This window comes from Psittacula echo (assembly GCF_963264785.1).
Source record: "Psittacula echo genome assembly, chromosome: 9".
In the NCBI taxonomy this organism is placed as follows: Eukaryota; Metazoa; Chordata; class Aves; order Psittaciformes; family Psittacidae; genus Psittacula; species Psittacula echo.
Window position 1 is genome coordinate 6,565,448 of NC_137745.1, and position 27,293 is coordinate 6,592,740.

The window sequence follows — 27,293 nt, forward strand, 5'->3', positions numbered from 1 at the left end:
TTTGGCCAGGAGAGGATAAGCCCTTCTAGAGTTGTGGTGTATGTGGCCACAGGCCAGATGGGTTTTCTTCTAGTTCAGCTACTAGTTGGCTCACACATGGCTGCCAGAGACTGATCCTGTGAAAATTTGCCAGGAAGTTGCCCTATGAAACCAAACCCTTTGAAACAGCACGTTCAGGCGAGTGGTTGATTGGGCGCACAAACTAAATTCCTTTTTATGCCTTTCTGAACTCCGTTGTTCCCAGTCGGAGACTGGCTCCCTCTTCTCCTTAACTGGGAGGCTTGGGGCACCTTACGCCCATGTGCACAGTTGTTTATCTCCACGGCATATGTAAGAATGTGTTTATATATCCAAACACACTCTTTTTTTTTTTCTTTTTCCTTGCTGTGGCATTTCCTGCAATTAGCACCAACAATTCAGTGGTGCTCCAGCTTCCGTTTGCAGCTGGTAAAAACCTCTCCAAGCCCGTCCAAATCCTGAGGAAAGGTACGTGTTCTTAGTGAACACATGAATGTTTTATTTTTCGTTTTACACACATCTGCAGCTCCCATAGATGACATCGGAGTTTCAGTGTTACCCAGCGCTTTGTAAAACCATTTGCAGCACGTGCTGTTAGTCCGTGTAGAACAGTTCAGTCTCAGCACAAATAATTCTGGAATATGGTTAATAAAGGCAGCTTTCAGGAAGAGGAAATACTAGAAAGCAATAGTAGAAGGGCGCGCCTTACTGCCTACTGATAAATGTGTTATTGTACCAGAACCGGGAGAAATTGCCACTGGACAATGGAGTGCCCTGAAGAGCCTCAGTGGGCAAATGGGCAGTGCCACAAAGTACGAGATGATTGTGCGCAATGAGTGAGAGTGTCTTACACTTGCATTCTTCCCTGCTTTGCAAATGGAATTGGGTCAGGAGTCCCCCCAGGCCTTCCCCCCTGTGTCTCTGAGTCAAGCTGATCTTACACTTGGAAGTGCCCCAAATGTTGTCAAAGCACTAGATGGTAGAGTTATTGTCCCTGCAAGTTTGGTGGAAGGAGGCAGGGGCTGTTGGCTCCCTTCAGAGCTAAGCTTCTTTGCTCAGGATGGAGTTCCTGGACTCTGATACCTCCATCTGCTGGTGTTTCCTGAAAGGAGAGGGAGAAGACTCATGGGTACTCCATGGAAGAGACCTTGTGGGGTGTAGACAACAGCTAGTAGAGCTGCAGCAGGAGCTTCAGTGCTAAGTACAGCAGTCCACTGGGGCATTTCCTCCACTCCTCTCCCAGTGCTGCTCTGTGGGGCAAAAGGGGCCTCACCTGCATCTCCACACCCAACGTGCTATGACAGCTGCCACCACCAAGGCTGCCACCAGCCCAGCCGCAAGCCCTGCAATCAGGACAATCTCTGGGTTCCCTGGGAAACACAAGCAAACACTGCCGTGAGCATTCCCCGCTTTGCTCCATCCCGTGGGACAGGGCGGCTCAGGACCGCCATCCCTGTCCCCATGGGTGTTACCTACCCCATGGGATGAGGAGGCTGCGGGTGCCCAGGCTGCGGTGGCGCACACGGCAGGCGTAGCTGTGCCCGTCACGGGGAAACACAGCCAGGACACTGCGGAGCTGGTAGGTGAGGTCAGCATTGGGCAGGATGGGGCTGGTGTTGAGAGCGGGGCCTGGTGGCACCTCCTGGCCATCCCGCAGCCACGCCACGCTGATGGGCCGTGGGTAGAAGCCGGTGACGCGGCAAACCAGCAGGAGCTGGGCTGGGCTGGGCGTGCGGGCGAAGACTGTGGCCAGGGGAGGCTCTGGAAGGCAAGAGCAAAGGGGTTGGGGAGCCCCGGAGGGACAACGCTTGGCCCCAGTGTGTGGGGGATTTGTGGTGGCCATGCCAGGGTCAGGGTGGTCTCACCTTGTCTCTCCAGAGCTGCCTTCCCATGGTGCAATAACACTTCCATGTCGTCAACGCAGGTCTCGTTGAAGAGGACTTCCAGCAGCTCACTGAAGGCGGTATAGTTCTGGAGATAAGCCTGGACGTACCGTGAGAGGCTGGTGTCTTGGGAGAGAACCCAGGTGGCATTGTCCGTGTCAAAGCTGAGGAAGTCCTGGCCATTGTAGGCCACATAGGCAAAGGCTCGGGAGGTCCTGTTTGGGTACATCTCACAGCCCGCTATGCACTGGGCCACAAATGGGTCTGGAGGGGCAGACAGGAGAGAGAGGTTGCATGAGGGGCTGGGAACTGTCTTCCTGTGGATATGGCCAGAATCTCCTGTGCAGCTCAAGCACAGCCAGATCCATCCCATTTCCCAGATGCTGTTCAGAGAAGGGGTGCAGAGAAGACTGGATACTCACAGGGCACATTCTTCTCAAGTGCACCTTCACCGATCAGGTGGATGAACTGCTGCAAATAGATCCTGATCATGTTCTGAATGGTGTCCCAGTCACCGCGGGGCAGGGCTGAGTGCACCCAGGGCTGGTAGAAGCGGATGGACCACGTGTGCTTATCAAGAGAACCAAGCTCGATGTCTTGCAAAAGGCCCAGCCCCTCTGTGTCCACAAAGGATGCGTTTTGGAAAACGGAGGTCTGGAGCAGTCGGAGAGTGAAGGACCCTACACAAGACAGGAGTCGGCACGGGGAGATGGGAGCGGGAATAGAGGGCTGGGAAAAGTGTGAGGGCTAAGGGATGCGTCTTCAGGGTTGCAGGAGCCTGCAGGCCCTGCATAAACCCCCTGCATCCTTGGGAGCTCCGGCTCCCACCCCCTGCATGCACCTGTGGTGGGGGCATTGCTGCAGGGGAGGGGTGGAGCAGGAAGGGGTGAGGAGGAAAGTGCCTAAGGCAGGCGGGGAGCAGAAAGCCCCTTGTCCATGGGGTCCCACAGGGGCATGGGAGCAGGTGTGGATGAGCCAGAGCTCCCACTTACCCTCGAGGTCGGGCCATGTCCCAGAGAGGTGGAAGACGCAGAGGAGGAAGAGGCAGCGGCAACAGGGCTGCATGGAGCCAGCAGCAAGGCGCTGAGCATGCAGTATTGGGCGCAGTGGCAGGAGAAAGGGACTGTGAGAGATGTGGCTGCACACTTCTCCTCAGGATGGCTCCGCCTGGGCAGCTCTGCTGATGCTAGTGGCCCTGGCAGCCAAGGGGGCAGGCAATGAGGTTTTGGGGAGGGCCCCGAGGTTCCTGCTTGGGGTGGGCTGGTCTATGGCTGGAGTTGTGGGGGAATCTGGTGGCAGTGAGGCCATCCCACTGGCTGCAGGAAGGGGTCCCTCATGTCTGCATCAGCACCTTGACAATCTGGGCAGCGTGGGTGACCCGATCCCTTTTTCTACCCCCATTGCAGGTGGAGGTGCCACCTGGCCATGGGCTGTATCCATTGTCCCTGACAGGAGTGTCCCTCGCTGCCACTCATGCCCAGCATGCCTGGCCTTGCATGGCACAGATACACCTCTCTGCTCTGCGCTGCTACTTAACTGGGAGGTTGGCCCTGATGTGGCTGTTTTCCTGCAGGGAAGACAAACCCTGTTCCCACAGCCCAGCTGCATGCCTGTGCTCCCCATGCCCCCAGGGTGTGCGCTGGCCCCATGCCTCTTTGTCACCTCCCAGATCTCCATGGCCAGGCCATGCTGATGAGCTGCTGGTAGAAGCTGGTGCTGTGTCAAACCAGCAGGAGCAGAGTTGGGCCAGGGTTGTGGACAAAGACAGTGGCCATGAATGGCTCTGGGGGATGAGAATGGGCAGGGCAGATGATATTCCCTGACCCCTCAGCACCGCTGGCCTGATCATGTGGAAGGGGCTTGCCAGGGAGGTGGTGATGAGCAGCTCCAGCCCAGCCTGTGGCCACGACATCAGGGATGGTGCAGGCAGGGCTGGAGGAGGCATCTGCTCCAGGAGTTCCTTTTGGAGCACAGGCAGTCGATGGGCTGGAGGAGCTGTAGTGTGATGGTCCGCAAGGGTAGAGAGGGGCTGTGGGGCCTGGAAGGGACTGTTTCCCACTGAACAGTCATTGGACCATCGGAGTGGTGGCACTTGGCCAGGCAGGATCCTCAAGCTGGGACAGGGATGGGACCATGGTGTCTCCCTCCAGAAATCCCATTCCAGGGGCCTGCTGTGGGTGAACAGCCTCCCCATTTCCATGGAGCTCCATGCAGGCCATGGGGCCTGGGCGCTGCCTCTCCGCTTCCCTGCACTCCACTGTGCTGGGGAGCCCCAACTTTCACATAGATGCTTCCGAGAGAGCGCCTGGGGCTGGTCTGCAGCCTGGCATTCCCCTTTCCTTCCCACCCACTTCAGTGGGGAACCCTGTCCCCCTCCTCAAGTGCCCCCTAAGCATGGGAGCAGGAATGGTGGGGATCATCCCCCTGCTCTGTCTCCATTGTCTCCATTGTCCAGCACTGAAAGGACAAGGGGGTGACTAGAGCTGGCCTCCCGCACACAATGGTCCTTATCCACTGCTCCTGCTTGGCTGTCTTGTGGCACCGCTCCTCACCCTGCAGTTTCTCTTCCCCTTTCTTGGGAATGCTCGTGCTGGGGGGCAAAGGCAGAACTGGATCTGCAGCCAAGGGAAGTGGGAGGGGTTGCACTGATAACCTCCAAACACCAGCAGGGCTGAGGTGTCCCCTCTGCAATGTGGCAGGATGCCATGAGACCCCTCCAAGCACAACTTGGGTCAAGTCTGCTCCATGTCTCTGTCTCAGGTGTCCTAAGCTGTGATGGGAACATGGGGAAGGCCCCTATGGGGCTGCTGTGGGCTGACTTCCAGCACCCCAAGACACTGAGTCAGGCTTGGAGAGACAAGGACACCGAACCCCTTCCCTTCTGTGGAGCTGTCCCACAGAGAAGTTGGCATGCTGTGGTGGCCTGGCAGGCCCAGAAATGGCACCAACTTCCCCAGCAGCTCACCTCGGCACCCCCCGGGGGATGTCCAGCCATGCCACCATATCCCGTCCACAAGTTCCCTCCCTTGCTTCCCCACTGGTTGGGTACTCCAAGGTTTACAGCCTATCCGACGTGTATAATCCAGGTGCTAACTGTCCTGCCTGTGTTTACACCTCCTCTTACTCAACTTTGTGTGCACCTCCCTCTTTTTTCTCTGTTTATCTCCTTTTAAGGTTCGATTTCAGAACTCTCTGGCAGACATCTGGTACCCCAACTAGTAAGTTTAACTTTAAACAGTAGTTTAACTACAGAATCAGTTTGCACCGGCTTAGTTTCATAGGTTGTACAAAGATAGCATTCTTTTTAATCACAGAGCGTGTCATTGCCCAAAGATGACATTGTCTTTAACCAGAGCGTGTCTCTTTAAGTCCATAGTATTTCAAAGCCTTTGTTTCGTTCCTTTGGTAATTTAGCCCCAGCCCCAATATTGCAGAGCCTCAATATTGCAGAGCCTCTTCCCGAATATGCAAAGCCAACAGTGTTTCTCTCGCAGGCACCACCTACACACACAGAGCTCCTGCCCTCACTTTGCCACCTAAAACTCCATCTGCGCACGGCCTCTCTGGTGCCCGCTCTCCGGCACCCTGGAGTGGGGATGTAGTCCTGGAGAAAGTACATTTGGTTCTGCTCTATTAAAGAGTCTTTTTCTCTCTTGGACCCTTTCCAGGTTACAGACATCAGCCCAAAAAGAAAGCACTGCTCATCCTACCTCTTTTATCCCAGGTGGTGGTTTTCCCCACCCCTGCCCCAGGGCATTGAGAGAGGGGTTGTGGGGTGTTGCCTGGGGTATATAAGGCACAGTGTTTCAGGGAGGAGCTCATTCAGCTCTTGGGCTTCAGTCATTTTGGCTTTTTTTTAAACACATTTTTCCCATTTCTTACCCGTTTTAAGCCTTTTTTGCCTATTTCAAAACTATTTATGGCCATTTCTATCCCATTTTTGCCCATATCTCACCGGTTTTAAGCCATTTGGGGTGATTTCTAACCCGTTTTACGCTTTTTTTAGCTGTTTCTGAACTATTTATGGCCATTTCTGTCCCGTATTTGCCCACTTTGGACCCGTTTTCAGCCATTTTTGGCCATTTCTATCCCATTTTTACCCATTTCTAACCCATTTAAAGCCGGTTTTGTCTATTTTTAAGCCATTTTTGCCCATTTCTATTTCATTTTAAGGCATTTATAGCCATTTCCAACCACTTTCTGGCCATTTCTCACCAGTTTTAAGCCATTTCTATCCCATTTTTCCCATCTCTAACCCACTTTAAGCCATTTTTGTCTATTTCAAACCCATTTTTGGCCATTTCTAACCCTTTTTTTGCCCAATTCTAACCTGTTTTAAGCTATTTTGGCCATTCCTAGCCAGTTTTTTTTTCAATTTGTACCCTCTTTTAAGCCATTTTTTGCTGTTTCTAACCCATTTTTGGCCATTTCTCACCATTTTAAAGCCATTTCTTGGCCATTTCTACTCCTTTTTTGCCAATTTCTAACTCATTTTAAACTTTTTCTGGCTATTTTTAAACCCATTTTTCCCATTCCTAACCCAGTTGAAGCCATTTTTTGGCTTTTTCTGAACAGTTTTTGGCTATTTCTAACCCATTTTTACTCACTTCTAAGCTGTTTTAAGCCATTTTTGGCCATTTCTAACTCTGTTTAAGCAGTTTTTTTTCTGTTCTAACCCATTTTTACCCATTTCTCACGAGTTTTAAGTAATTTTTGGCCATTTGTAACCCTTTTATGCCCAATTCTAAGTTTTTTTAAGCCATTTTGGCCATTTCTAACCCATTTTCGCCTGTTTCTTACCCATTTTAAACCTATTTTTTCCCATTTCTAAACGATTTTTTTGCCATTTCTAACCCAATTTTGGCTACTTCTAACCTGTTTTATGGCATTTTTTTGCCATTTGTAACCCTTTTAGGCCCAATTCTAACCTATTTTAAGCCATTTTGGCCATTTCTAAGCCATTTTGTCCATTTCTAACCAATTTCTTGCCATTTCTAATCCATTTTAAGCCTTTTATGGCTATTTCTAAACCATTTATGGCCATTTCTATCCCATTTTTGCCCATTTCTTGCCAGTTTTAAGCCATTTTTGGCTATTTCTAACCCATTTACCCACTTTTAACCTGTTTAAAGCTTTTTTTTGCTATTTCTAAACTGGTTTTGACTCCATTCTCACTCTTTTTAAAGACATTTTTGTCCATTTCTTTCCAATTTTTTGCCATTTCTATCCCATTTTTTCCCATTTCTAACCCTTTTTAAGCAATTTTTGGCTATTTTTAAACTATTTTTTTTCTTTTCTATGTCATTTCAAGACAATTATAGCCATTTCTAACCCATTTTTGCCCAATTATAAGCTGTTTTAACACATTTTGGCTTTTTCTAAAGTATTTTTGTCCATTTCTACCCTTTTTTTGCCCATTTCTAACCTGTTTAAGCCATTTTGTTTATTTAAAACCCATTTTTCACATTCCTACCCCAGCTCAAGTGTTTTTTGGCTGTTTCTAAATAGGTTTTAGCCATTTCTAGCCCATGTTTGCACATTTCTAACCTGTTTTAAACCATTTTTGGCCATTTGAAACCCATTTTTGCCCATCTCTATCCTGTTTTCAGTCATTTATAGCCATTTCTAATCAATTTTTGCCCATTTCTAACCCAGTTTAAGCCATTTTTGTCTGTTTCTAAATGATTTTTTGCCATTTCTAACCCATATTTCCAGTTCTTAACCAGCTATAAGTAATTTTTGTCTATTTCTAACCCATTTTTGACTATTTCTATCCCTTTTCTGGCCACTTCTAAGTGTTTTAAGCCATTTTTGGCTCTTTCTAAGCCTTTTTTTGCCACTTCTAACCAATTTTTGTCTATTTCTAACCCACTTTTGGTCATTTCGAACCAATTTCTGCCCACTTCTAAGCCGTTTTAAGCCAATTTTGGCAGTTTCTAGAACTTCTTTTTGCCCATTTCTAAACGATTTTTTGCCAATTCAGACCCATTTTTGCCCATTTCTAACACACTTTAAGCCTTTTTCTGGCTATTTCTAAACATTTTGTGGCCATTTCTGTCCCATACTTGCCTGCTTCTGACCCATTTTAAGCCATTTTTGGCTATTTCTAACAATTTTTTCCGATTTCTGACCCATTTCAAACCTGTTTTTTTCCCATTTCTAACCCACTTTTGGCCATTTCTAACCCATTTTTGATCCACTTCTAGACGTTTTTATGCCATTTTTGGCCATTTGTAGCCTTTATGCCCAATTATAACCCTTTTAAAGCTATTTTGTTCATTTTAAAACCATTTTTGTCTATTTCTATCCATTTTTTTTGCCATTTGTAACCCTTTTATGCCCAGTTCTAACCCTTTTAAAGCCATTTATTGGCCATTTCTACCCCTGTTTTGCCCATTTCTAACCCATTTTAAGGCATTTTGTTTATTTTTAACCCATTTTTCCCATTTCTATCCCAGTTGAAGCCATTTTTGTCTACTTCTAAGCCATTTTTTGGCCACTTCTAACCAGTTTTTGCCTATTTCTAACCCATTTTAATCCTTTTTTTTGATTTTCTAACCCACTTTTACCCATTTCTAGCCCATTTTAAGTCACTTTTATCCATTTCTAACCTGTTTTAAGCCATTTTTGCCCATTTCTAACCAATTTTTAAGCCATTTTTGGCCATTTCTAAACCATTTATGGCCATTTCTAACACATAATTCCCCTTTTTAACCCCTTTTAAAGCGATCTTTGTCTGTTTCTAACCCCTTTTTGCCCATTTCTAACCTGGTTTTGGCCACTTCTAACCCATTTTTGCCAATTTCTAACAGTTTTAAGCTATTCTTGCCAATTTCTAACCCATTTTTTCCCTCTTCTTACCTGTTTTAAGCCAGTTTTGGCAATTTCTATTCCATTTTTCACCATTTGTAACCTGTTTTAAGCCATTTTTTTCCTTTTCTAACCCATTTTTGCCCATTTCTTACCTACTTTAAGATATGGGACACCTAAAAAAACGTTACTAAAAGAGATTAAAAAGCAATTAGATCTGAAGAGAAAACATGAATAAAAATGTAAATAAATAGAAATGCGTAAAGGCAATAAAAAGCCAAAGAGAAGAATGCGATTATAAATTCCTACAAAGCAAATACCAAGGCATATAAGTGAACAAGCCTGAAAGAATCTCCAATAAAAGTTACCTTAGTAACTTGGCCCCAGCTCCGACAGTGCAAAGTCTTCAAGTCCTCAGTCAGCAGTCGGTGTCCCCGGAGGACGTAAACTGGGCTGGGAGCGGCTGTTGCTCAGCCCGTTGCCTTTTCGGTACCGAAAAGGTGAGCATGTGCTGCCGCCACGTGTCCAAACATCGGTACTGCAGGTGGTGGAGGCTTGGGGGCACGGAGTGGCGCCGGGCGCTACTCTGTGCTGCCACCATGTGTCCAAAACTCGGTACTGCAAGTGACGGAGACAGGAGGGGCCTCGGAGTGGGGCCGGGCTCCTGTCTGTGCTGCCATCATGCGTCCAAAACTCGGTACTGCAGGTGGTGGAGGTGGAGGGAGGCAAAGGAGTGGCTCAGTGCGACGCTAGCTGCTGCCATCATGTGGTCAAAACTCTGTACTGCAGGTGGAGGAGCCGCAGTGTGGCACCGGAAGCAGCTTTCAGGCGCCCGGCGGCCGCCATTGGCCGAGACTCCTGTCAATCACTCTTAGCTAGTCCCTCCCCCGCTGCGCTAAACCGGCATTGCCCCCCCCCCCCCCGCGGCCGCCATTGGCTGAGAAGCCTGTCAATCACTCGTAGCCCGCCCCCTCCAGTCTGATTGGCCACCGCTTCACGTGGTCGCCATTGGCTGAGGCCTCTGTCAATCACGAGTAGCCCGGCCTCCCCTCCGCTCTGATTGGCCAGAGCCCCCCGCTGCAACCATCGGCTGAGACCCCTGTCAATCACTTGTAGCCCGCCCTCCCCTCTAGCATGATTGGACACCGCTCACCATGGTCGCCATTGGCTGAAGCTCCTGTCAATCACTTGTAACCCGGCCCCCCCAGCTCTTATTGGGCACTGCCTCCGCGGCCACCAAGCAGCAGCCAAAGGGAATGTCTGCTGGCTGCTGCTGACCTGCCCCGCATCCCCAGTAGCAGAGTCGAGGGGCCACAGACCTGCCCGAACCCTGCCCCACACAGCCCCACAGCCTCTGCAACGAAGAGCTAAGGCAGGAGAAGGTAGTCCTGCTCAAGAACATCACTGGGAGCCGGGGACCCCAGCAACAGCCAGCAGCATGGCAGGACCCAGCAGGGCTGCAGGGACGAGGACAAGGACAGACGCTGCTTGGGTGGCTGAGAGCAGCAAGGCCCCTGCCACTCAGCCCACCCTGAGGAACGCTGGCAAGCAGCAGGGCACCAGCCAGCAATGTTGGCTGCAGGCAGCAAGGGAGCCACAAAGCAAGTTGCTGCGCCTGCCTCTACAGCTCAGCAAGATCAAGCCTTGGGAGCAGCTAAAGAGGAGCTGCTTGGACAGAGCTCCTGACAAGCAGCAGGCACCTCTCCATCCACTGGCACCAGCAGCACCTTCTGAGGACTTTGGCAAGCTCCTACTTGCCTTCTGCTTGGCAGCAGCAGGAGCACGGAGACAGGCACCTGCCCCGCAGAGCGCTAAAGGAGTGGACGCAGATCTGCGGGTGAGAGCCATGCCCAAAGACAGGAAGACACTTTCAGGTTTGTGGCTGTGATCCAGAGAACCTGCCAGCAGCATGTGAAAGAGCGCACCACATCCCAAAGCCTGCATGTGGCGATGGTGGCAACACAGGTGAACATGGGCTCTGAACCATGCCGATCCGACTCCTGATCTGAGCCAGTTCCTGAGGAGAGGGAAGAGGATGCAGGTCCTTATAGAACTTTTCATTTCCTTGCTGGAAAAACAAGTGACTTACAGCCATTTGTCCCACGTGGAAATGCGCAGTGTGAACATGTGTTTGAAAAGGGAAGGAATTTTGAGATGTGGTGGGATGACAAGAAGAGGGAGAGGCCCATGAGTGAAAATTTCCAGCTGAAAAAGCCAAAGGAAAGGTTTGAGAACATGCCTTGTTATCTCCCTCTGTCCCTGGGAAGCGAACCGGATAAGATCCTGGCCCCATGTATGCCTTCTAGACCAGTGACAGTTTGGAATCTCCTGTTCATTGTAGGGAGAGATGGGCACTAACTAACTGCTGCTAATCTTGAAGGCAAAATGGTTCTGGGGGCAGCTCTTAAGGTTCCCATGCTTGTTCCGGGACAGCTGCTTGCCTGTGCAGGAGGAGTGGAGCTGTAAGCCATGGTGTTGGCTCTATGGGGGGACATAAGCTAATGTCCCCAAGGGGCTGAGAAGGGCTTGCATTGTGGCACAGTGACCTACTGGCGGGGTAAGACCTGGACCAGTTTTTTGCATGAAGGAGGCTTGTCTTGGGCTTGGGACCAGCTTCTTTAAGGCTTGTGGTGCTTGGGGGTGTGGGACAAGCTGGCTGGGGAACTGAGTGCTGCTTGGTGTTAGCAGTGGGATGGCAGGTCTAATTCAATGGGTCTGGTGCTCATTCAAGGCCAGCCCCTTAGGGATTTTCTGCCTGGAGCTTTCCCATTCTTGGCTATGGTAGGGACCTGTGTCAAGCCACCCAGATGGGCCCATGACCTGCTTCCTGATGTAGCCTGTGGCCCAGGGATGTTTGTGCTGGGGCAGGGGGATCATGTTAAGGTTTGTGTGCTTGCAGAGCCAGCCAAAGACACTGCTGTTGTGTGCAATAGCGAAATTCCCCAGTGTTTGGAAGGGTGGGATTTTTGCCTTGGGAAAAGGACTCTTGAGGGCAGTTATCACCCTTTTACTATCACTCTCAGGCCTGGAGCAGTGTTGTGTGATGAAGTGATACTCACTGCTGGGCTTGTCCCTGGCACCTGTGGGTACCAAGCAGTTAAGACATGGTGGAGAGCTGTTGGCTTTTCCACAAGTCAGGAGCAGCTGTTCAGGCACTGGGTCTCCAAAACTGCTCCCTGTGGCTGCAAGCACCACTTGAGCCAGCCATCCTGGTGCATCTTCCTGCATCCTCCCTGCAGACCCGGCTGGAGACCTGCAGTGCCTCACCAATCCAGCTCCTCAGGCTGATGGCTTTCCAGCTCTTATCGACGTATGTCTGCAGAATGAACCATGTGCCCAGCAGCATGAAGAATATGGCCAAGTACCGGATCAGGCCTGCGAGGGGTACGAGAGGAGCCAGGTGAGTGCAGCAGCATGAGTTGTGGACCAGAGGATCCCTCTGGCTTCTTGGGGACTTAGTCTGTGTATCCCCATGTTGCCAGGCACAGAGTGACAGCCAGTGCTTGTATGTTGTGGGAATGCAGCTAACAGCTAACACGTCTTCCTTCCTCCTCTAAAAGGACTCTGATCTCTTCATTAATACCTCTAGAGCATGTGGCAATGCTCAGATGCTGCGGTTTCAGATAAACAACTACTCAGTAATTTACACTGTAAATACTGATCTATATTTCAAGTCAAAGATATGAACAAAATTCTACTTCCAGAATACACTGTATAACATAGAAATGTAAGTCATTAGGCAAAGAACTCCTTGCAAGTATGCAAAATCTCAACATTTGTGACAGTTTTTAGCCTTATTTCATATGAAATAGGGTACTAAATTCCTACAATTTTTAGGAAAATCACCAGCAGGGTGGAGAACAGATGTTATCAATGCTGCCATTAGTGAAAGGTGGGAAGAAATTAACCCACTATTCATTTTCTGTGGCAGCACTTACTGGCTGTCCAGTTACCGCATCTCCTGCCTTGGACAAACCACAGCACATCTTTTCTGAGCAGAAAAAGCACATACAGGACTTAGGACACTGTGAGCTCTGCACAGGGGGAAGAAGAGTCTTAGGAAAACAGAAACTGACCAAGATACAGGATAAGTGACAAAGATACAGGAATGTGAAAATAGAAGAAAAAGGAAAGATGAGGGGTAGCTGTTTTAAGGGAGTCACAAGAAACAGAGGAAGCTGAGGTTGTAAGACTAGAAGAACTTAGGGCATGAATCTGAATGAAATCTGTCTTTGTGAAGACATTTGTTCACAGAATCATTTCATAAAGCCAAAACAGAGAAAGCTGTATGGAACCCAGTGCGCCTCAGCCCATGGAAATAATTGAAAACTGCAGATGCTCTTTGTTTCTCAAAATCTGTATTTGGGTTTGTAGGTTTAGCTGTATTCCAAACGTGCAGAGAGTTTTATTTGAAAGTACTCTGCAAAACACAACATTAATCAAAAAAGATTAATTTAAGAGATATCACAACAGGGGCATTTATATGTGCTACGTACTGTGAGAAACCTTAACGTGAAAAATAGATAAATGACAAACAGTATCAAAACACTAACAAAAATCTGACAAGTTAGATGAACAACATCAAACTATATATTGTCTTATTTCCCTAGCTTGTCAGTAAAATAAAAGGTGGAAAGCCAAAAAAACCACCCTACAGTAATCGGAACAAATAAAGGCTCTGTTTATCCTACCTCAGTACAAAGAGCATAAGAAATGTCAGAAGAGACCATTTTGACCCACCGCAACCGATTTTTTGCCTTCTACTACTTCTCAATACTTCTGAGGAAATATACTGTGACATCCTTCTTCATTGTACAATCTGTGTGATGGAGACATGAAGAAATTCTGTGAGTCCAGACAGATGTCTGTTTTAACACTGAATCAGGGTTAAATTTCACTGCTTGTGAAATTGCAATTTTTATTATCCTAACTTGTCTATGAAAGTTACTATAATAGACTTGACTGTATCTGAAAGATATGTGCAGAAACGTTTAACTTGTTTAAAACAAATCTGTGTCCCCCTTTCCACTCTACTTACAACACACTGTGAAGCAGATTGTTTAGACAGTATCTGAAAGAGAATTCTTGGCTATGCAATTTACTACAATGAAAATTGCAATTTCACAAGCAGTGAAATTTAATAATTTATAATTAATAACTTGATAACTGGTTACTAGAAGTTTTTGAGACATACTAAACTGTCTGCTTTAAGAATGACCCAGTAACAGCAAGTTACAGTGGTTAAAATGCTATTCATTACATATACATCCCAATCAATCTAAAGGTCATTAGTTTATTTCAGAGATAAAATCCTCTGCAGTACTGAGACTAGCATGGAGCTGGTTTCATTCTGATTCTAGCACAAAGATGGTTTCATCCTAGACTGAAAACACTATCACATCTGATTTACAACAAGCTGAGTGAATTACACAAAAAGTGTAGAATGATTTCTTAAGAAATCATTGGCAACTTAATGGTATTATAAAAATCAAGAGTTTACAATTTAATGGCTTCACTGGACAGAGAAGATTGGCTATGCCATTTACAGGTCCCACCAGCCATCCAGAGGCTGTTTGTTTTTAATCCTTTTCAAAAATTCTCTGAATCAAAGAATCATGAGCAAACGATAAAAGACATTAGACAAAATCTCCTTCTCCACTGTAAAGCTGAAATGAAACAACCAATAGATTGGTATGGTTTGGGGTGTTTGAAGACTGAAACTACTATAAAGCACAACAGCAGGTGCAAAGAGAACTTTTTTCACTTGAGTATTTTCACTATTGCTTCAATAGTAGAGCAGCCTATAACAGGTTTTCAGTTTTCCTCTGCTTTTTCATTGTTATTTAACTTTAATGAACTACTCCAAAGGAATAGAAGGCATTAGCACTTACACTGCATAAAGCTGATGGCTCTTTCAGTTAAAGAAACTCACTGCCTTTTTTCAGGTGTTACCAGATTTATTTTATCTGTAAACAGATACCAGTTGCCCCATATTAACCCAAGCAAGGCAAAAAAGAGGAATAAATTAATACTGTCTTTATCTCTGTGCTGGTACATCCAAGAATAACGGCTCACTAGTTAGGTATTCTCATTAAATGCATCTTCATGATATTCAGGGTTTAAATGCCTGCTCTGAAGTGAAACTAGGCCAACTGATCACATGGGTGGATTTCTATAAAGCCTTACATGACATAAGTAGTCAATTTTCCAGTTTCAAGTATTACTCTCCAAGCACTCTATGCTTTCTGGAATGGTACAGCACATTTATTTCATTTATTCAGAGAAAGAATATGATTTTTTTACATGCTTCATGAACAGAATTAGTCTGGTAATAGTGGGATACTAATGTCTTTTCTCTAATCCCAATGTGGTGTAAAGAAAAGATGGATCAGAAGGAGTGCCTCCACAGCTTTCCAACCCCTACTGCAGCTGGGTGCAGCCCCTTAACAGTTCCTTTGACCATGGCCCTCCGCGGATTCCCTTTCTTACTTTGAGCAACAAGACCATGTACCAGTAAGAAGAAACTTGATGAAAGTCTACTCTTGGAAGTACACACCACAGAAATTGGCCCAACTATGTTTTTTCATAACTATCCACAACTGAACAGACATTCAAGGTTAAGTTTTACATTTTTAAGCTTATTTCAAGTAGAGGATAAACCTCAGGAAATTTCAGAAAGCAGGGAGACACTGCCTTGAAGGACACTAAGTAACATCTGAATTTTTCCCTGTAAATCAGCTACCTTGGGCACACATTACCATTTCATTGGTGACCTGCTTTGGATTTATCACCAAGAAAAATTGGCATGCACTGAATTGTCTATAGTCCTTCCTCAGACGGAGGGGGGGGATTTTGTTTCTTTGTTGAGATGAGATGTAATTCCTCTGTGGGGTTTGCATGGTGTTAAATTCTGCCAGTATTAAAGCATGATACAAGTTATAGAACTGTGCCAGTTGCTGGGGATTTACAGAATAAAAGGTATAATTTCACACTTCACTGCATTTTCTTTTGCAATTGGATGTTGACGTGCTTTTCAGTTGTTCAGATGTGTTTGTTTAGCCTTTACTCTTAGTTAAGACAAGTGCACTGAGGGATTTGGTGAGTGAGAGGCTGGAGTTGCCTTCCTCACTTTCTGAAGGAAGTGCCTGAGAGACCCTGAAGCACCGTGCAATGGAAAAGCACCAACAGCTCAAGCATTATGGTCTTAGAGAGTGAAAAAAATCTTTTGTCTGCTTGCTGTATCTCAGTAGTTCCTATTTTCCCAATAGGTTTGTTGTACACAAGAGGATATTCATCAGTGATGCAGTTCAAACCCATCACAGCAGCACTTTGGTCCTGGAGGGAATGGCTGATGAAACTAAAGGAAATGATAAAATTTGCAAAGGTACAATTTACTCTAGAGATTTTCAGGCCAGACTAGCCAAACACGAGGGTAACACACGGTAAAGAAATTCCCTTACGACTGAGTCACTGCAAGATGCTGTTCTCCCATCAATGAATGGCACATCACTGGGCTCTCCTTATAGCTGGTCTGCTGTGTTTGACTCTGGTGCCAAAGCTTATGGCTCTCCTGAATGAGCAAACGCACACACAGTGTATAGCTGCACCAAGCAGGCTGCAAAATGCCTGCACTTCTGTCTGCATTTCTTTGAAAACTGCATGCCTTTAACATCCATTAACTTCCAAGCAGGGCAGCACCATGACTAGTTCGTTTTTAGGAATGATTCTACGTGCTATCTGTTACCATCTGCTAATTGCCTGAAAAGCTATACAGAAAGCTTTCCAGGCAGCTGTACGAGAAAAATCTGGCTTATTTTTCCCTTTCTCTTCCTACCTGTGACAGTCAGAATATCCATGGTGGTGCACTGAAGAGGTGGTGCAGCTCCTGAGGCAAACTGTCCCTGCTGGGTGAGCATCAAGGCTTTTGGGGTCTGTCAGGAGTCCCTCACCACAGCTCTGTCATCCTCGGGAGGGGAAAGTGCTAATCCTGATTAAAGACACATATTTCTTTAGGTCATGGAATCCAAGCCCCTTATGCTGCATGCGCTGTGGTGAGCTGCTGTTCTTAACACCTGAACCGTTCTTTCCCAGGTAACGTACCTTTTAAGACACTGTCAACCTGCTGGTGAATCACTGATGTCCCAGCACATTAATAATGTATGTTGGGGAGCAGCTGTTTGCACTGATGCTGCTGTGCAGTGCACCAGGTTCAGCCCAAACCATTTCCCCAGGGCTCAGCAGCAGCATTGTCCTTTGGGTAACTCTTCCAGATCTGGTTTAAGCCCCCCTCAGCAGGAACACCTGATAATTTGAGAAAGACTGCTTTTGGACAGGGTTGAGTAAAGAAAGCCCACATCTAAGAAGTAGTGGGTGAGCTTCCAGTACACCTCTGCTGTAAAAGCTTGAATGTGAAGAGCCTGTTCCTGGAAGAGCTGGCTCATAATGTGGTGCTGGAGGAGAATTACAGGAAATGGCCACAATGTTCCTGGCTCTGCTTCCACAGAAGGATGACAGGTTTAGGTGACAGCAAGCAGCAACCTGGCCCTGCAAGAGCCCCATCCAGCCTGGCCTTGAACACTTCCAAGGATGGGGCATCTATAGGTATTTTCTCTTGGCAGTAACCCTTGGGTCCCTGAGCAAATCCAGCGCTGAGTTAAGCTGAACTGAAGCTGCTTTAAAATAAAGGGAAGGGCTTCTGCAAAACAGGCTCTGTGGCCACAGGTGAGCACTGTGCCTTTGTACTTGCTCATTAAGATGGCTGGTGCCTCGTTACAGATCATAAAGAACTATTATTAATATCGTTTGCATTTTTTTCCCCTACTAACTCCCTGAATTCATCAGCCTTTTCTGGTAATAAGATTCCTTCCTTGTACCCTGTTTCACCTGATTTAATATTACTACATGGGTTTTGTTATCTCCTAGAAGACCTTAAACTTGGAAGGCATTGCAATGCACCAGAAAAATAGGGGTAGAGCTCTCTATGGCATGTGCGCACGCAGAGGTCCCTCCAAGCTGACCCACACATGATGTGCTGATGTCGCGCTTCACAGCAGCACCTTGATTTTAACTATCAATATATATGTATATTTAACTATTAATAAAGGCTCACAACTGTTGTGCTGGGTTTTTTTTTAGAGAGCCTGCATCTGTAATTATTTTCCTCACAAACTAATATTGGTTTCACAAATAAACGCAAATCTCAGCACTTTCCACTTTTAATACAGAATTTGATTTAGGACTACATATCCTCTGCCTGCTAAATAGGTATTTATTACAACCAAGCCTGCTTGACACCCTTCCTCACCCCACAGGGTTTTCTCCCCACCTATATAATAATCATTGGTGGTGCTGGGGAAATGTTACACCACATGCCTGAGGGTGCCTGAGCACTTTAACAAGGTTTAACTACAATATTAGCAATGTGAGTGAAGCATACAAGTAAACTAGCCGTAAATCAGCCCATAAAATGAGCAAAATAACCCTCTTCCACCCACAGTGCCTGCAGATTACACTGAACAAATGGTGTCCTGGGTTTTGCTATATGCTGATGTGGGACACCTGGGAGGTTTGCAGACATGGGTGCTATAAGGCTGGTTATAGACACAAATGTCCCCAAGGTGTCACCTCCTGTCCCTCCAGTACCTGTCCCTCCTGTTTGCAGGGACTGAGGCTTTTCTTGCACTCTTGTAGGGTGCCAGTAGGACTAAGGAGCTTCTGTCTGCTCGGTTATTCCATTAATCAGCTCACTGATGGGGGTCCACTCATCAACCATCTCTTCGACTTGGTTTTCTTATGGAAAACAGTGATGGCCTGCAACACAAAGATTGTTTTTTCAAGAGGAACTTTGGGAATTTCCACGGTAGCAGGGGGCAGGCTGCCCACAGGAGGGAATTGGCATCAGATGCTCATCCAGAACCACTGTGGTCAATAAACCATGAATTAAGAAGGATTTGCATGACAGAGAGCTGCTTAGAGTTGTTAGAATATGCTCAGTAATCCAGTTGCAAAAATATGCCAATACATGTGCTTGATTAAAGACAATAACTGCTTTAAAATACAGTTATGGGCTGTTGCACAGAAGAGGTACAGTAACTTGACTATTCACAGGCACCGAATGTGACTGATTTTATCATGTGCTACAGTGATTCATACAGGACATAAAAAGCAATTGTCAAAAATGTGGAAGAAAAATCCAAAGCCAGAAGTGCAGCCATTTGTTCTGTAAGCATCTGGTAACATGTTAATGCAGGGGAAGAGAAATATCCACGCTGCAAATGGGAAAGGGGCCATTCAGCAAACTAAACTCTTCTTTGGGAAAAAAAATCCACAGAATAATAATTATCCATTAGCTTTAAACTAAATTAACCAAATTAATAGCTGTTTCCCTAGCACCACAATGTCTCATATTAATCCAGAGAGAACAAATCCATTACTAAGTGCATTTGTATCTCTTAAGCTTTTTATGTTCATGATTGGGTCAAAATAAAACCTTGTTGCAGATAAAGAAATGATGCCTTAGAAGAATAAAAGGTTATAATTCAGTCAAGGTTTCCTAATAGAACCTCATACCTGCTGCAATGGAAAGAGAGCCCTGAGACTGAATTAGTACCTGAAGATTTTGTGCAGAATCCTTCACTGTTAAGGGGCCTTGCCAGTTCATATTTACATGGTTTATAAGGTGTCACATAGTTGTACATTTTAATCTCATGGCACTGAGTTTACGGCTCAGAGCACTGCAGAGCTGGAGGTATCAGAGGACCAGCCAGGGAGAGCTGATTTATGAATTTATGGTGCATCTCAAGCCACCCAGTGCAATAAGGATAATGGCACTAATTCATAAATCAGCTCTGCCTGCCTAACTCTAACCCTAACCCTAAGGGAGCTGAGAAGCACCAGGAACCTGCAAACACCCATGACACATGCAGGGCTGTGCACATGGATGCAGTCCAGGCCAGCTGAGCCCAAGGAGGGGCACAGTGTGTCCCAGGGGAGCAAGGCTGGTGCAGAAGCTCCCCTGGGCCAGCAGCCTTGTGGAGCTGAGCATGGCTTCCCTACCATGAGCAATGGCAACACTGCTGTAAGCTCAGCACCTTAGTGCCTGGGGTCCAGCTTTAAATTTGGCTAAAAACATCTCTATCCCATTTACAGAACACGTCATTAACTTGTAACAGCAGCAAAGTGTTCCCATGATTACATTCAACATGATTTGTGTGCAAAGCATTATCAAGCCCGCTGTTTCACTCAGAGGAAGGTATAAATACCTTGTCTGTGCAGCCTGCAGGTGGCTCTGCGGGGGAAGTTGCAGCAGGAGACAGAATGATGGATTGATGTGAGCTGACTTGATCCTTTCGGGTGTCTCGGCACCTGGCATGCGTTGGATTTGCTCATGAGCTGGAAGGTAACAGAAGCTGTTTGGCTTCATGGCTCAGACCTGTACCTATATGCTATATGTTACCATGCTTGAGTGAATAAAGTAGAAATAGTTGTGAAAGCTCTATGTGTGTGTGCGTGTTCAGCCTCTTTCTTTACAGATGCCGCAACCCAGTTTGGATTCACCGTGGTGCTCTAGGATATCCAACCACTCCTGCGAGACATGCAGCTATAAAGGGAAGATTAATGACACATTTTAAATAGTACTTACCACAGGTACAAGGAGCATGGTCCTGATCACTAGATGATGCTAACGAGAAAGTGGATAGATATGCACAAGCAAGTACAAGCCAGTATCTGAATTTTGAAGGTCAAAATTATGATTTCATTGAACTTTTAAACTTATTATGGCATTAGCAAGAACAGGCAGAAATCCTTCTGGGAGATACAGGCTAAAGCAGGGCAAGTGAATCATCTGAGCACAGTATCTGTCTTCCTCTGGATTTCGGTGCTACTTAAATCAATTTGTGATGATATATTTGTACCTGCCAAAGAAGCCAAATACAAAATCTGATCTCTTGCCAAGTCACTATTAACAACTGCATTTCCAATTAATTCTAGGATATTCATTAACCAGGATCCATAATTAGGTATAATTTACAGACATATAATTTTAAATCACTTGCCAGGGAACTTACTAAGCTCACTTTATGATATTCAAATATATTATTTTTAAAAATTCACTGAATTATCAGCTTGCAAGTAATTACAGTGGAATAGCATTGCAACTAATCAAGTAGATACTGGGAACAAGAATTGCCAGAAATGCCTATAGATCATTTTTGCCATGTGATATTTGACATTCAATTCAACTGTCTCCAGAAAGCTGCTATGTATTGGTGGATTCCAAATCTGTTCCACTAACTCAGCTCTGTTACAACACAACTCCTTGGACTTCTTTGTTCTTGGTAACCCCTGCCCCACATCTTCTCTTCAACACCAGGCAGCTGATTTTTTAATGATTTATTTACCCTTTGAGCAAGTGTCCCGTTGCTTAGAGGGGGGACACTAAGTGGCAAGCAGCCCTGCACAGTGTTGCAGAATTTCCCTTACTTTGGGGCTGGGAATGTCAGGCACCACTTGGAGCCAAACAGCAGCAATGCCAAGGCAGAAACATCAGCATCAAGTTAACTGTTTTTTAGAGCAAAGCTTGACATGTCTCTATGCACAGCATTTTATCAATTTCATAGAATAATTTCACTTTCAAAGGCTATGTATGGTCTGGTTTATATCTGTTGGCTTTCTCCATGGTCAACAGGGATATTTTACAGAATTACAGAATCATTTAGGTTGAAAAAGACCTAAAGATCATCAAGTCCAACTGTTAACTTGGCACTGCCAAGTTCACCAGTAAAAACCATATATCCCTGAGTGCTGCATCTACACATCTTTTAAATTCCTCTAGTGATGGCGACACTACTGCTTCCCTAGGCAGCCTGTTCCAATGCTAGATAATCCTTTTAGTAAATTATTTTTTCCTAATACGCAAACTAAACCTCCTCATGTGCCACAGAAACTAGTTGCACAGTGATGCAGGCAACTGAAAGTTGTAAGTTGGAACTTTAGGACCCTCACTGAAAACTGCACTGAAACCCAATACAGACAGGTTAGATAAATCACAGTATTTTGTTGGAAGGTATAACAGAGAAACTAATACAAACAAGTAACAGCTGCACTCTGAGCACAGCTTCCCATATGAATTATATATGCACCTTGCCTTACATGAAATAAGACTCCAGTTTTTGAGTGTTTAACCAATCATTCTTCCTGCTCTTCAGTCCTGTGTTAAATTACATCAGTAAAGTAGACAGTAGCTGGTTCTCCCAGAGCCTGCTATATTTACCCTGGTTTTGGTCTCCATTTATAAATTGTCCATGCAGTTTAAAATGCACCACACTGCACACACTGCAGCTTTACCATCATCCCATTACTGTAACATGCAACAGTAAAGAACTCCTTGAAGATGAGGAAAATACTGCTTTCTCTGATGACTAAAGGGACAGCTTATGAAATGGAGGTCTTTGAACACTGTATCTTACAGTACAAGGAATAAAATAGCAGAGAACCAATTAAAAATACACAGTAAACAAGCAATGAAAACATTTTGAGTAAAACCATAACTTACAGATAAACACCACAAACCTTGATTCAACTTAGCTTGTTTGATACAGAACCTCTGAACACTGGAAATAAATTAGGCTAACAAATGTCACAGTCACAAGGAACTTTCATGTTATGTAATTTTCCACTGCATTACAACTTAACAGAGAACTATAAAAATAAGACACCATTTACAAAATATATTAATCTGTTTGTAAAACTATTGGTTAACTCAAGTTTTAAGTTTCATGATAAATTATACAGCTTAGTCACACTGTACAAAGCATTGAATGATACTCCAAATATAAAATTATATCCTCTCACAATCCGACTACGCCAACTCATAGTATTTCCCAGAATTCGGATCAAAGTAACAGTTCAGACATGGATCATACAGAAGAGTCAAAATTTCCTCATCTTCTTCAGCACTGAGGTCATCTTCACCTGCGTCAAGTGGAAGAAGTACGAATAAATCATTCTTATTTGCTTAGATAATAACATGGAAATACCATTCTGTCAGATGTGACAGAATTCTTCTTTAAGTGTATAATCTTTTGACTCCTGAATTGTTACCTTCAAGACAACAGCAACTCACATTTTTATTGTATTTCTGAAGACTTGTATTCAGTTGAGGTGAAATAATGTCAGTCAGAGACTGCTTAACAACTGGACTTTCCAAATGGAGCATTTGCCCAAAAGTACTTTTACGGATGGTGGATCAAAGGATTCCTAAATGCTAGTTGTCTCAATGACCTTCTTAAACAATAATGTTTTAGCATGAACAAAGACAGTCAGTGTGTACTTAAGGCCTGTAAGAAAGAATGTGAATGTCTCGTATTCAATGTGTCACCTGTTCCAATGTGTCACGCATAGGTAAATCTGTATAAAAGAGCTTTTAATATTGGAGAGGAAATAAGATTCTTTTAGACAATAAAAAATCTAAATCTAGGCTTTTTAAAGTTATGTAAAATGCAAGAATGTTTTCAGGTTACTAAAATACACTGATAAAGCCACACAGACAGCTATTACAGATGCTTTATATATTGTAGTTCCTTTTCTAAATCTGTCTTTCACATAAACTAAACCTAAATTGCATAATCTACAGCTTTTTGATGGCAAATAATTCACAGTTGAACACAATCTGTATCTTGAATTTCATCATAAATGTCCATCTCATTCTTAGACTGCTAATACAAACTGAATGTGCTTTATATGCCCTAACACTCCATAATAAGTAATTGTCTGTTATGCTAACAGCAGCAGTTTCACAATGCTCAGAATCTATTCACAGCTAGGATCATGCCACAATACACAGGTTACATTATCTAGAGACCAGAAAGTAGGCTGGTGCATTAATGTGAACAGAAATGTGTGCTTTAGCCTTTTGGAATAGATGTCATTTTTGTTTCCTCATTAACAAATGCCATCAGAAAGAAACTGTCTTTTACTGTAACCAAAGGTAAAAAGGTAAAGCAAAGTTGTTGCCCTCTCTGCTGTGAGTACTTCATCAGTCCTGGGGAGAGCTAAATGAGGTTAACTGAGATATTTTGTTTGGATAGCTCTTGGGAAGAATTACGCAGTGCAGAAAGAAGGCGTAGAATTGAATGTCTTTTTCTACACTTCAGATCATAGCACACCAGCAAATGGCATTCATGCCCCATTCCCTCACACAGCCTTACATTTTCACTTGAAAACGATGTTATTTCCATTGAATTTTTCCTTTTATTATTTTGCTTTTCCCTGTCCATGCTTCTTTTCAAAGTGATTTTCTTTTCTTCTCTAAGCTTAAATCTCCTTGCCTCTTTACCTGGGAACTGCTCTCTCAGTATACTCCCTGGTTTGGTATCAAAATAGAATTCTCCATACTCATTGAGGTATATCTCTTTCCCTTTACACCTCAAATTCATACCGGATCAGAATTACGATTGCATCCAGGACTAGCTGGATTTATACCTTTATAGCAGTAATTCCGTGCATGTATTTTTGTGTGAACAAGAACTTAGTTTTCTACATAGATCTTGTTTTTAAAGTTCGGCTTCTTTCTTTCAGCACCTCACAATATCCTCAAGTGCATTTTAAGACAATTCTAGATATTGCAAGAGATTTCCAATGGCAGTATGGAGGATTCAGTTTTGAACAGATTAAAAAAACATACAAAAACTTCACTTCTGTTTTATTTCCTAAAAAGATGCAATAATTAAATGACATTTTTCTATATGTCTACACTCAGCTAATGTGTAATGGTTGTGTTAGCAAGCATCCGTCTACTTTCAGATGGTGCATTGTGTACAACTTGACCATATGTAGGAATGAAGTGTCTATGGCCAAATTCCCTGATAAATGAGTCCCTTTCAAGTAACATATCCAGAGCTGTTTAGGCTGCCACTGTCCACACTTTTGGAGTTGAAGCTGCTCAGGATTGCATGAAAAAAACTCTCGGCAGCTTAACTTGAATATCATGGTGAAAGCAAAATCAAAGCTTTTGTTCTTAAATCACTACAAAATTAAACAGTATTTTAGGCTAGCAAATCACTTGATTTTAAATGAAACCTCAAGCCTGAGATACACATTATAGAGGGATGAGTATTTTTTAGTTTAGAGCTGAAAGACTGAATATAGTTAATACCTCTGAATACTTGAATGCTGCCCCATGGAAATCAAGGGAGCTATTGTTTTTATGGAGAAAGGCTCTTGCTCAGAACGTTTAAACCAGGATAACAAAGAATGAAGAAGGCATGTAGCAGCTTTTTCTGAACTCTGAAATAAATGTACAAATAAACTACTGTTGTTTGGATTCTGTTAACACTGGCTCCGTAGTCACCTCAATCTGGAGAACTAAATAAATAGTTTCCATTTTCATGAAAATATATTTTCCCTGTATTATAGGTTTTAATACTAGAAAATACTACAAGGATGCTGGGGAGGGACTATTCATCAGGGACTGTAGTGACAGGACAAGGGGTAACGGTTTAAAACTTAAACAGGGGAAGTTTAGATTGGATATAAGGAAGAAATTCTTTACTGAGAGGGTGGTGAGGCACTGGAATGGGTTGCCCAGGGAGGTTGTGAATGCTCCATCCCTGGCAGCATTCAAGGCCAGGTTGGATGAGGCCTTGGGTGACATGGTTTATTGTGGGGTGTCCCTGCCCATGGCAGGGGGGTTGGAACTGGATGATCTCAAGGTCCTTTCCAACCCTAACTATTCTATGATTCTATGATTCTAAAATGGCTTGTAGCATATCTCACTTTAAGATACATCGATCATATTCTGACCCTGACGTAAGGCAACTGCACTGGATCAGCTGTCAGCAGAAGGGGTGCTGGAAAGAACACGGCTAGTATTTTTTCAGGTATGATCCTTGAACATGGAACTACAGTGCTCAAATCGATACTGTAATTATGTGCTGCAGGGTTACCACATTACTGTTGTCAACAGCTGTAGTCCAAGAAGGACTATTCAGTGCTGTGGTTCCTGAGGTTCCCAGAATTCATGACTCTGCCTTTGTCACTTACTGGGGAAACTTTTTTGTATGATTTGTTATGTCAAGATGAAACTGTCTATAAATCAGAACTAGCAATGCTCAAGAAGGGAAAAATCTATGGAAATTAATCATATTTATGAGTCTAAATTTTCCTCTTGATTGTCTTGTGACACCTGTTGAATAAAAAAAATACGTCTCATTATGTCTCCCTATTTAATTAATGCTGCTGCAAATGTTAAGAAAGGGACTACAGAGTATAATGCTTTCTTAGAAATTAATCCCCCTTCTTCCCCAAAGTTATGTCCCAACTTAAACATTTTTTTCTAAATATAAGAATTAAAAAAATCTTTATAAATGCACTAATGCTATACTACCTGGTTTTCTGTAAGGACAGTTTCAGATAAAATTAGTATCTTGAATACATTATGAATCACTGCAGATTTTTATTTCTGATAATATGGTTTTGTTATCCTATGATAACTGGAATACTGGAAAACTGCACACACACACATACACAATAGTCTTGTAACCATTAAGTCACTGTCCAAGATGAGAAATAATTCATTTTCTAATGTGGCATTTTTAAGAAAATAATGAGTAGGGCAGCAGAATTTTATGGAATGATTTGATCATTCAGCTTGCTGATGAGAATTGGTACTTGACTGTCAGTAACAAAACTGTTCTTTCATCACACAAATAACCAACCTCAACTGAAGTGATTAAGGAAAACTAACTGCTAGAGACATAGCACAGGACGCAACAAAAACAAAAAGCCATCATAAAAAGCTATAGTATATAGAGGTTTTCTGTTCTCCAAATGTGCAGTCACAGACATATGATGTAAAGGACTTCAGCATAAAGGAAAATGAGTTTAGGAACAATTCACAAAACACTGTGGAAATTCTAGCGTGAATAACAAGAAATACAACAAATTCCCAAGTTTCCCAAAATTCTATTTTGCTGTCATAAACAATTACAAATATACATCTATGAAAACATCCCCCATTTGAGGGGCATAATTTGTTTCAGACAGTAAGTCACTCAGGCATTATCCTTTGGGCAGCCAAAACACACAGGTCAAATTTATGAGAGGTCACACTGAATTCCCCAGAGTTGAAGAAAAATGTAGGCATCTACCCTGTTTCTTAAGACAACCGATAAAAAAAAAGGGCATTTGAAAAAAACCAAGGTATTTGTTTTATTCTACTGTTGCTGACTTTCCAGTTTCAGCTGAGTTCTTTGCCATTTAGTAAGCAAATACCATTAATAAACAAAACCCTGTAACATTTTAAGTGATGACAATAGTCTTTACACAGGAAATCATGCTGAGATTTCATTTAAAGCTAAATTTGAAATTTTTCTTTGTAAGAGAAATATCACTTACATAAGTGTAATTGTGCTTCTGAACAAGAATGTTTAGTCTTTGCATTCTTTCTTCCATAGGTTTGCCATCCCCACTAGCATAAATTACTTACTTTAAACAAAAAAGATGCATTTTTTGAGTTAATCTGTATCAAGTCAGAACATTAGGAAGCTTCAACTGCGTATGCTGCTCTCTTTTATCAGAGGC

General features: G+C 44.0%; 3 protein-coding genes across 13 annotated transcripts in view; 1 reads left to right on the plus strand and 2 right to left on the minus strand.

Annotated features, from left to right (window-relative positions):
- Positions 1-18: 18 nt before the first annotated feature.
- Positions 19-9,194, minus strand: LOC308225004 (T-cell surface glycoprotein CD1b-2-like). Of its 3 annotated transcripts, none has more exons than XM_080625449.1 (6): positions 9,080-9,194; positions 2,324-2,581; positions 1,884-2,165; positions 1,495-1,779; positions 1,292-1,388; positions 19-1,120 (listed from the first exon to the last, which is right to left on the minus strand). In XM_080625449.1, exons 2-6 carry the CDS (start codon positions 2,391-2,393, stop codon positions 1,060-1,062), a joined length of 795 nt encoding a protein of 264 aa, XP_080481575.1. In that variant the 5' UTR covers positions 2,394-2,581; positions 9,080-9,194; the 3' UTR covers positions 19-1,059. The 3 variants fall into 3 exon arrangements, with proteins under 3 accessions (XP_080481575.1, XP_080481576.1, XP_080481574.1); XM_080625450.1 differs by having other exon boundaries at positions 2,324-2,518; positions 9,080-9,124; XM_080625448.1 differs by lacking the exon at positions 9,080-9,194 and adding an exon at positions 2,894-3,329 and having other exon boundaries at positions 2,324-2,518.
- Positions 9,195-10,014: 820 nt separating this feature from the next.
- LOC308224935 (uncharacterized protein) lies at positions 10,015-16,667 on the plus strand (the record flags this gene model as incomplete). Of its 3 annotated transcripts, XM_080625328.1 has the most annotated exons (4): positions 10,015-10,676; positions 11,951-12,111; positions 15,980-16,095; positions 16,555-16,667. In XM_080625328.1, exons 1-4 carry the CDS (start codon positions 10,662-10,664, stop codon positions 16,578-16,580), a joined length of 318 nt encoding a protein of 105 aa, XP_080481454.1. In that variant the 5' UTR covers positions 10,015-10,661. The 3 variants fall into 3 exon arrangements, 2 of the variants coding, with proteins under 2 accessions (XP_080481454.1, XP_080481453.1); XR_013957623.1 differs by lacking the exon at positions 16,555-16,667 and having other exon boundaries at positions 10,015-10,936; positions 15,980-16,099; XM_080625327.1 differs by lacking the exon at positions 16,555-16,667 and having other exon boundaries at positions 15,980-16,157.
- A 5,543-nt stretch (positions 16,668-22,210) lies between these two features.
- Positions 22,211-27,293, minus strand: part of LOC308224929 (protein CFAP20DC-like) — a 136,910-nt gene continuing 131,827 nt past the window's right edge. For all 7 annotated transcript variants that reach the window (XM_080625315.1, XM_080625309.1, XM_080625310.1 and 4 more), the window contains one exon: positions 22,211-22,685. In XM_080625315.1, coding sequence (XP_080481441.1) covers positions 22,573-22,685 — 113 coding nt within the window. In that variant the 3' untranslated portion in view covers positions 22,211-22,572. The remainder of the gene's footprint in view (positions 22,686-27,293) is intronic.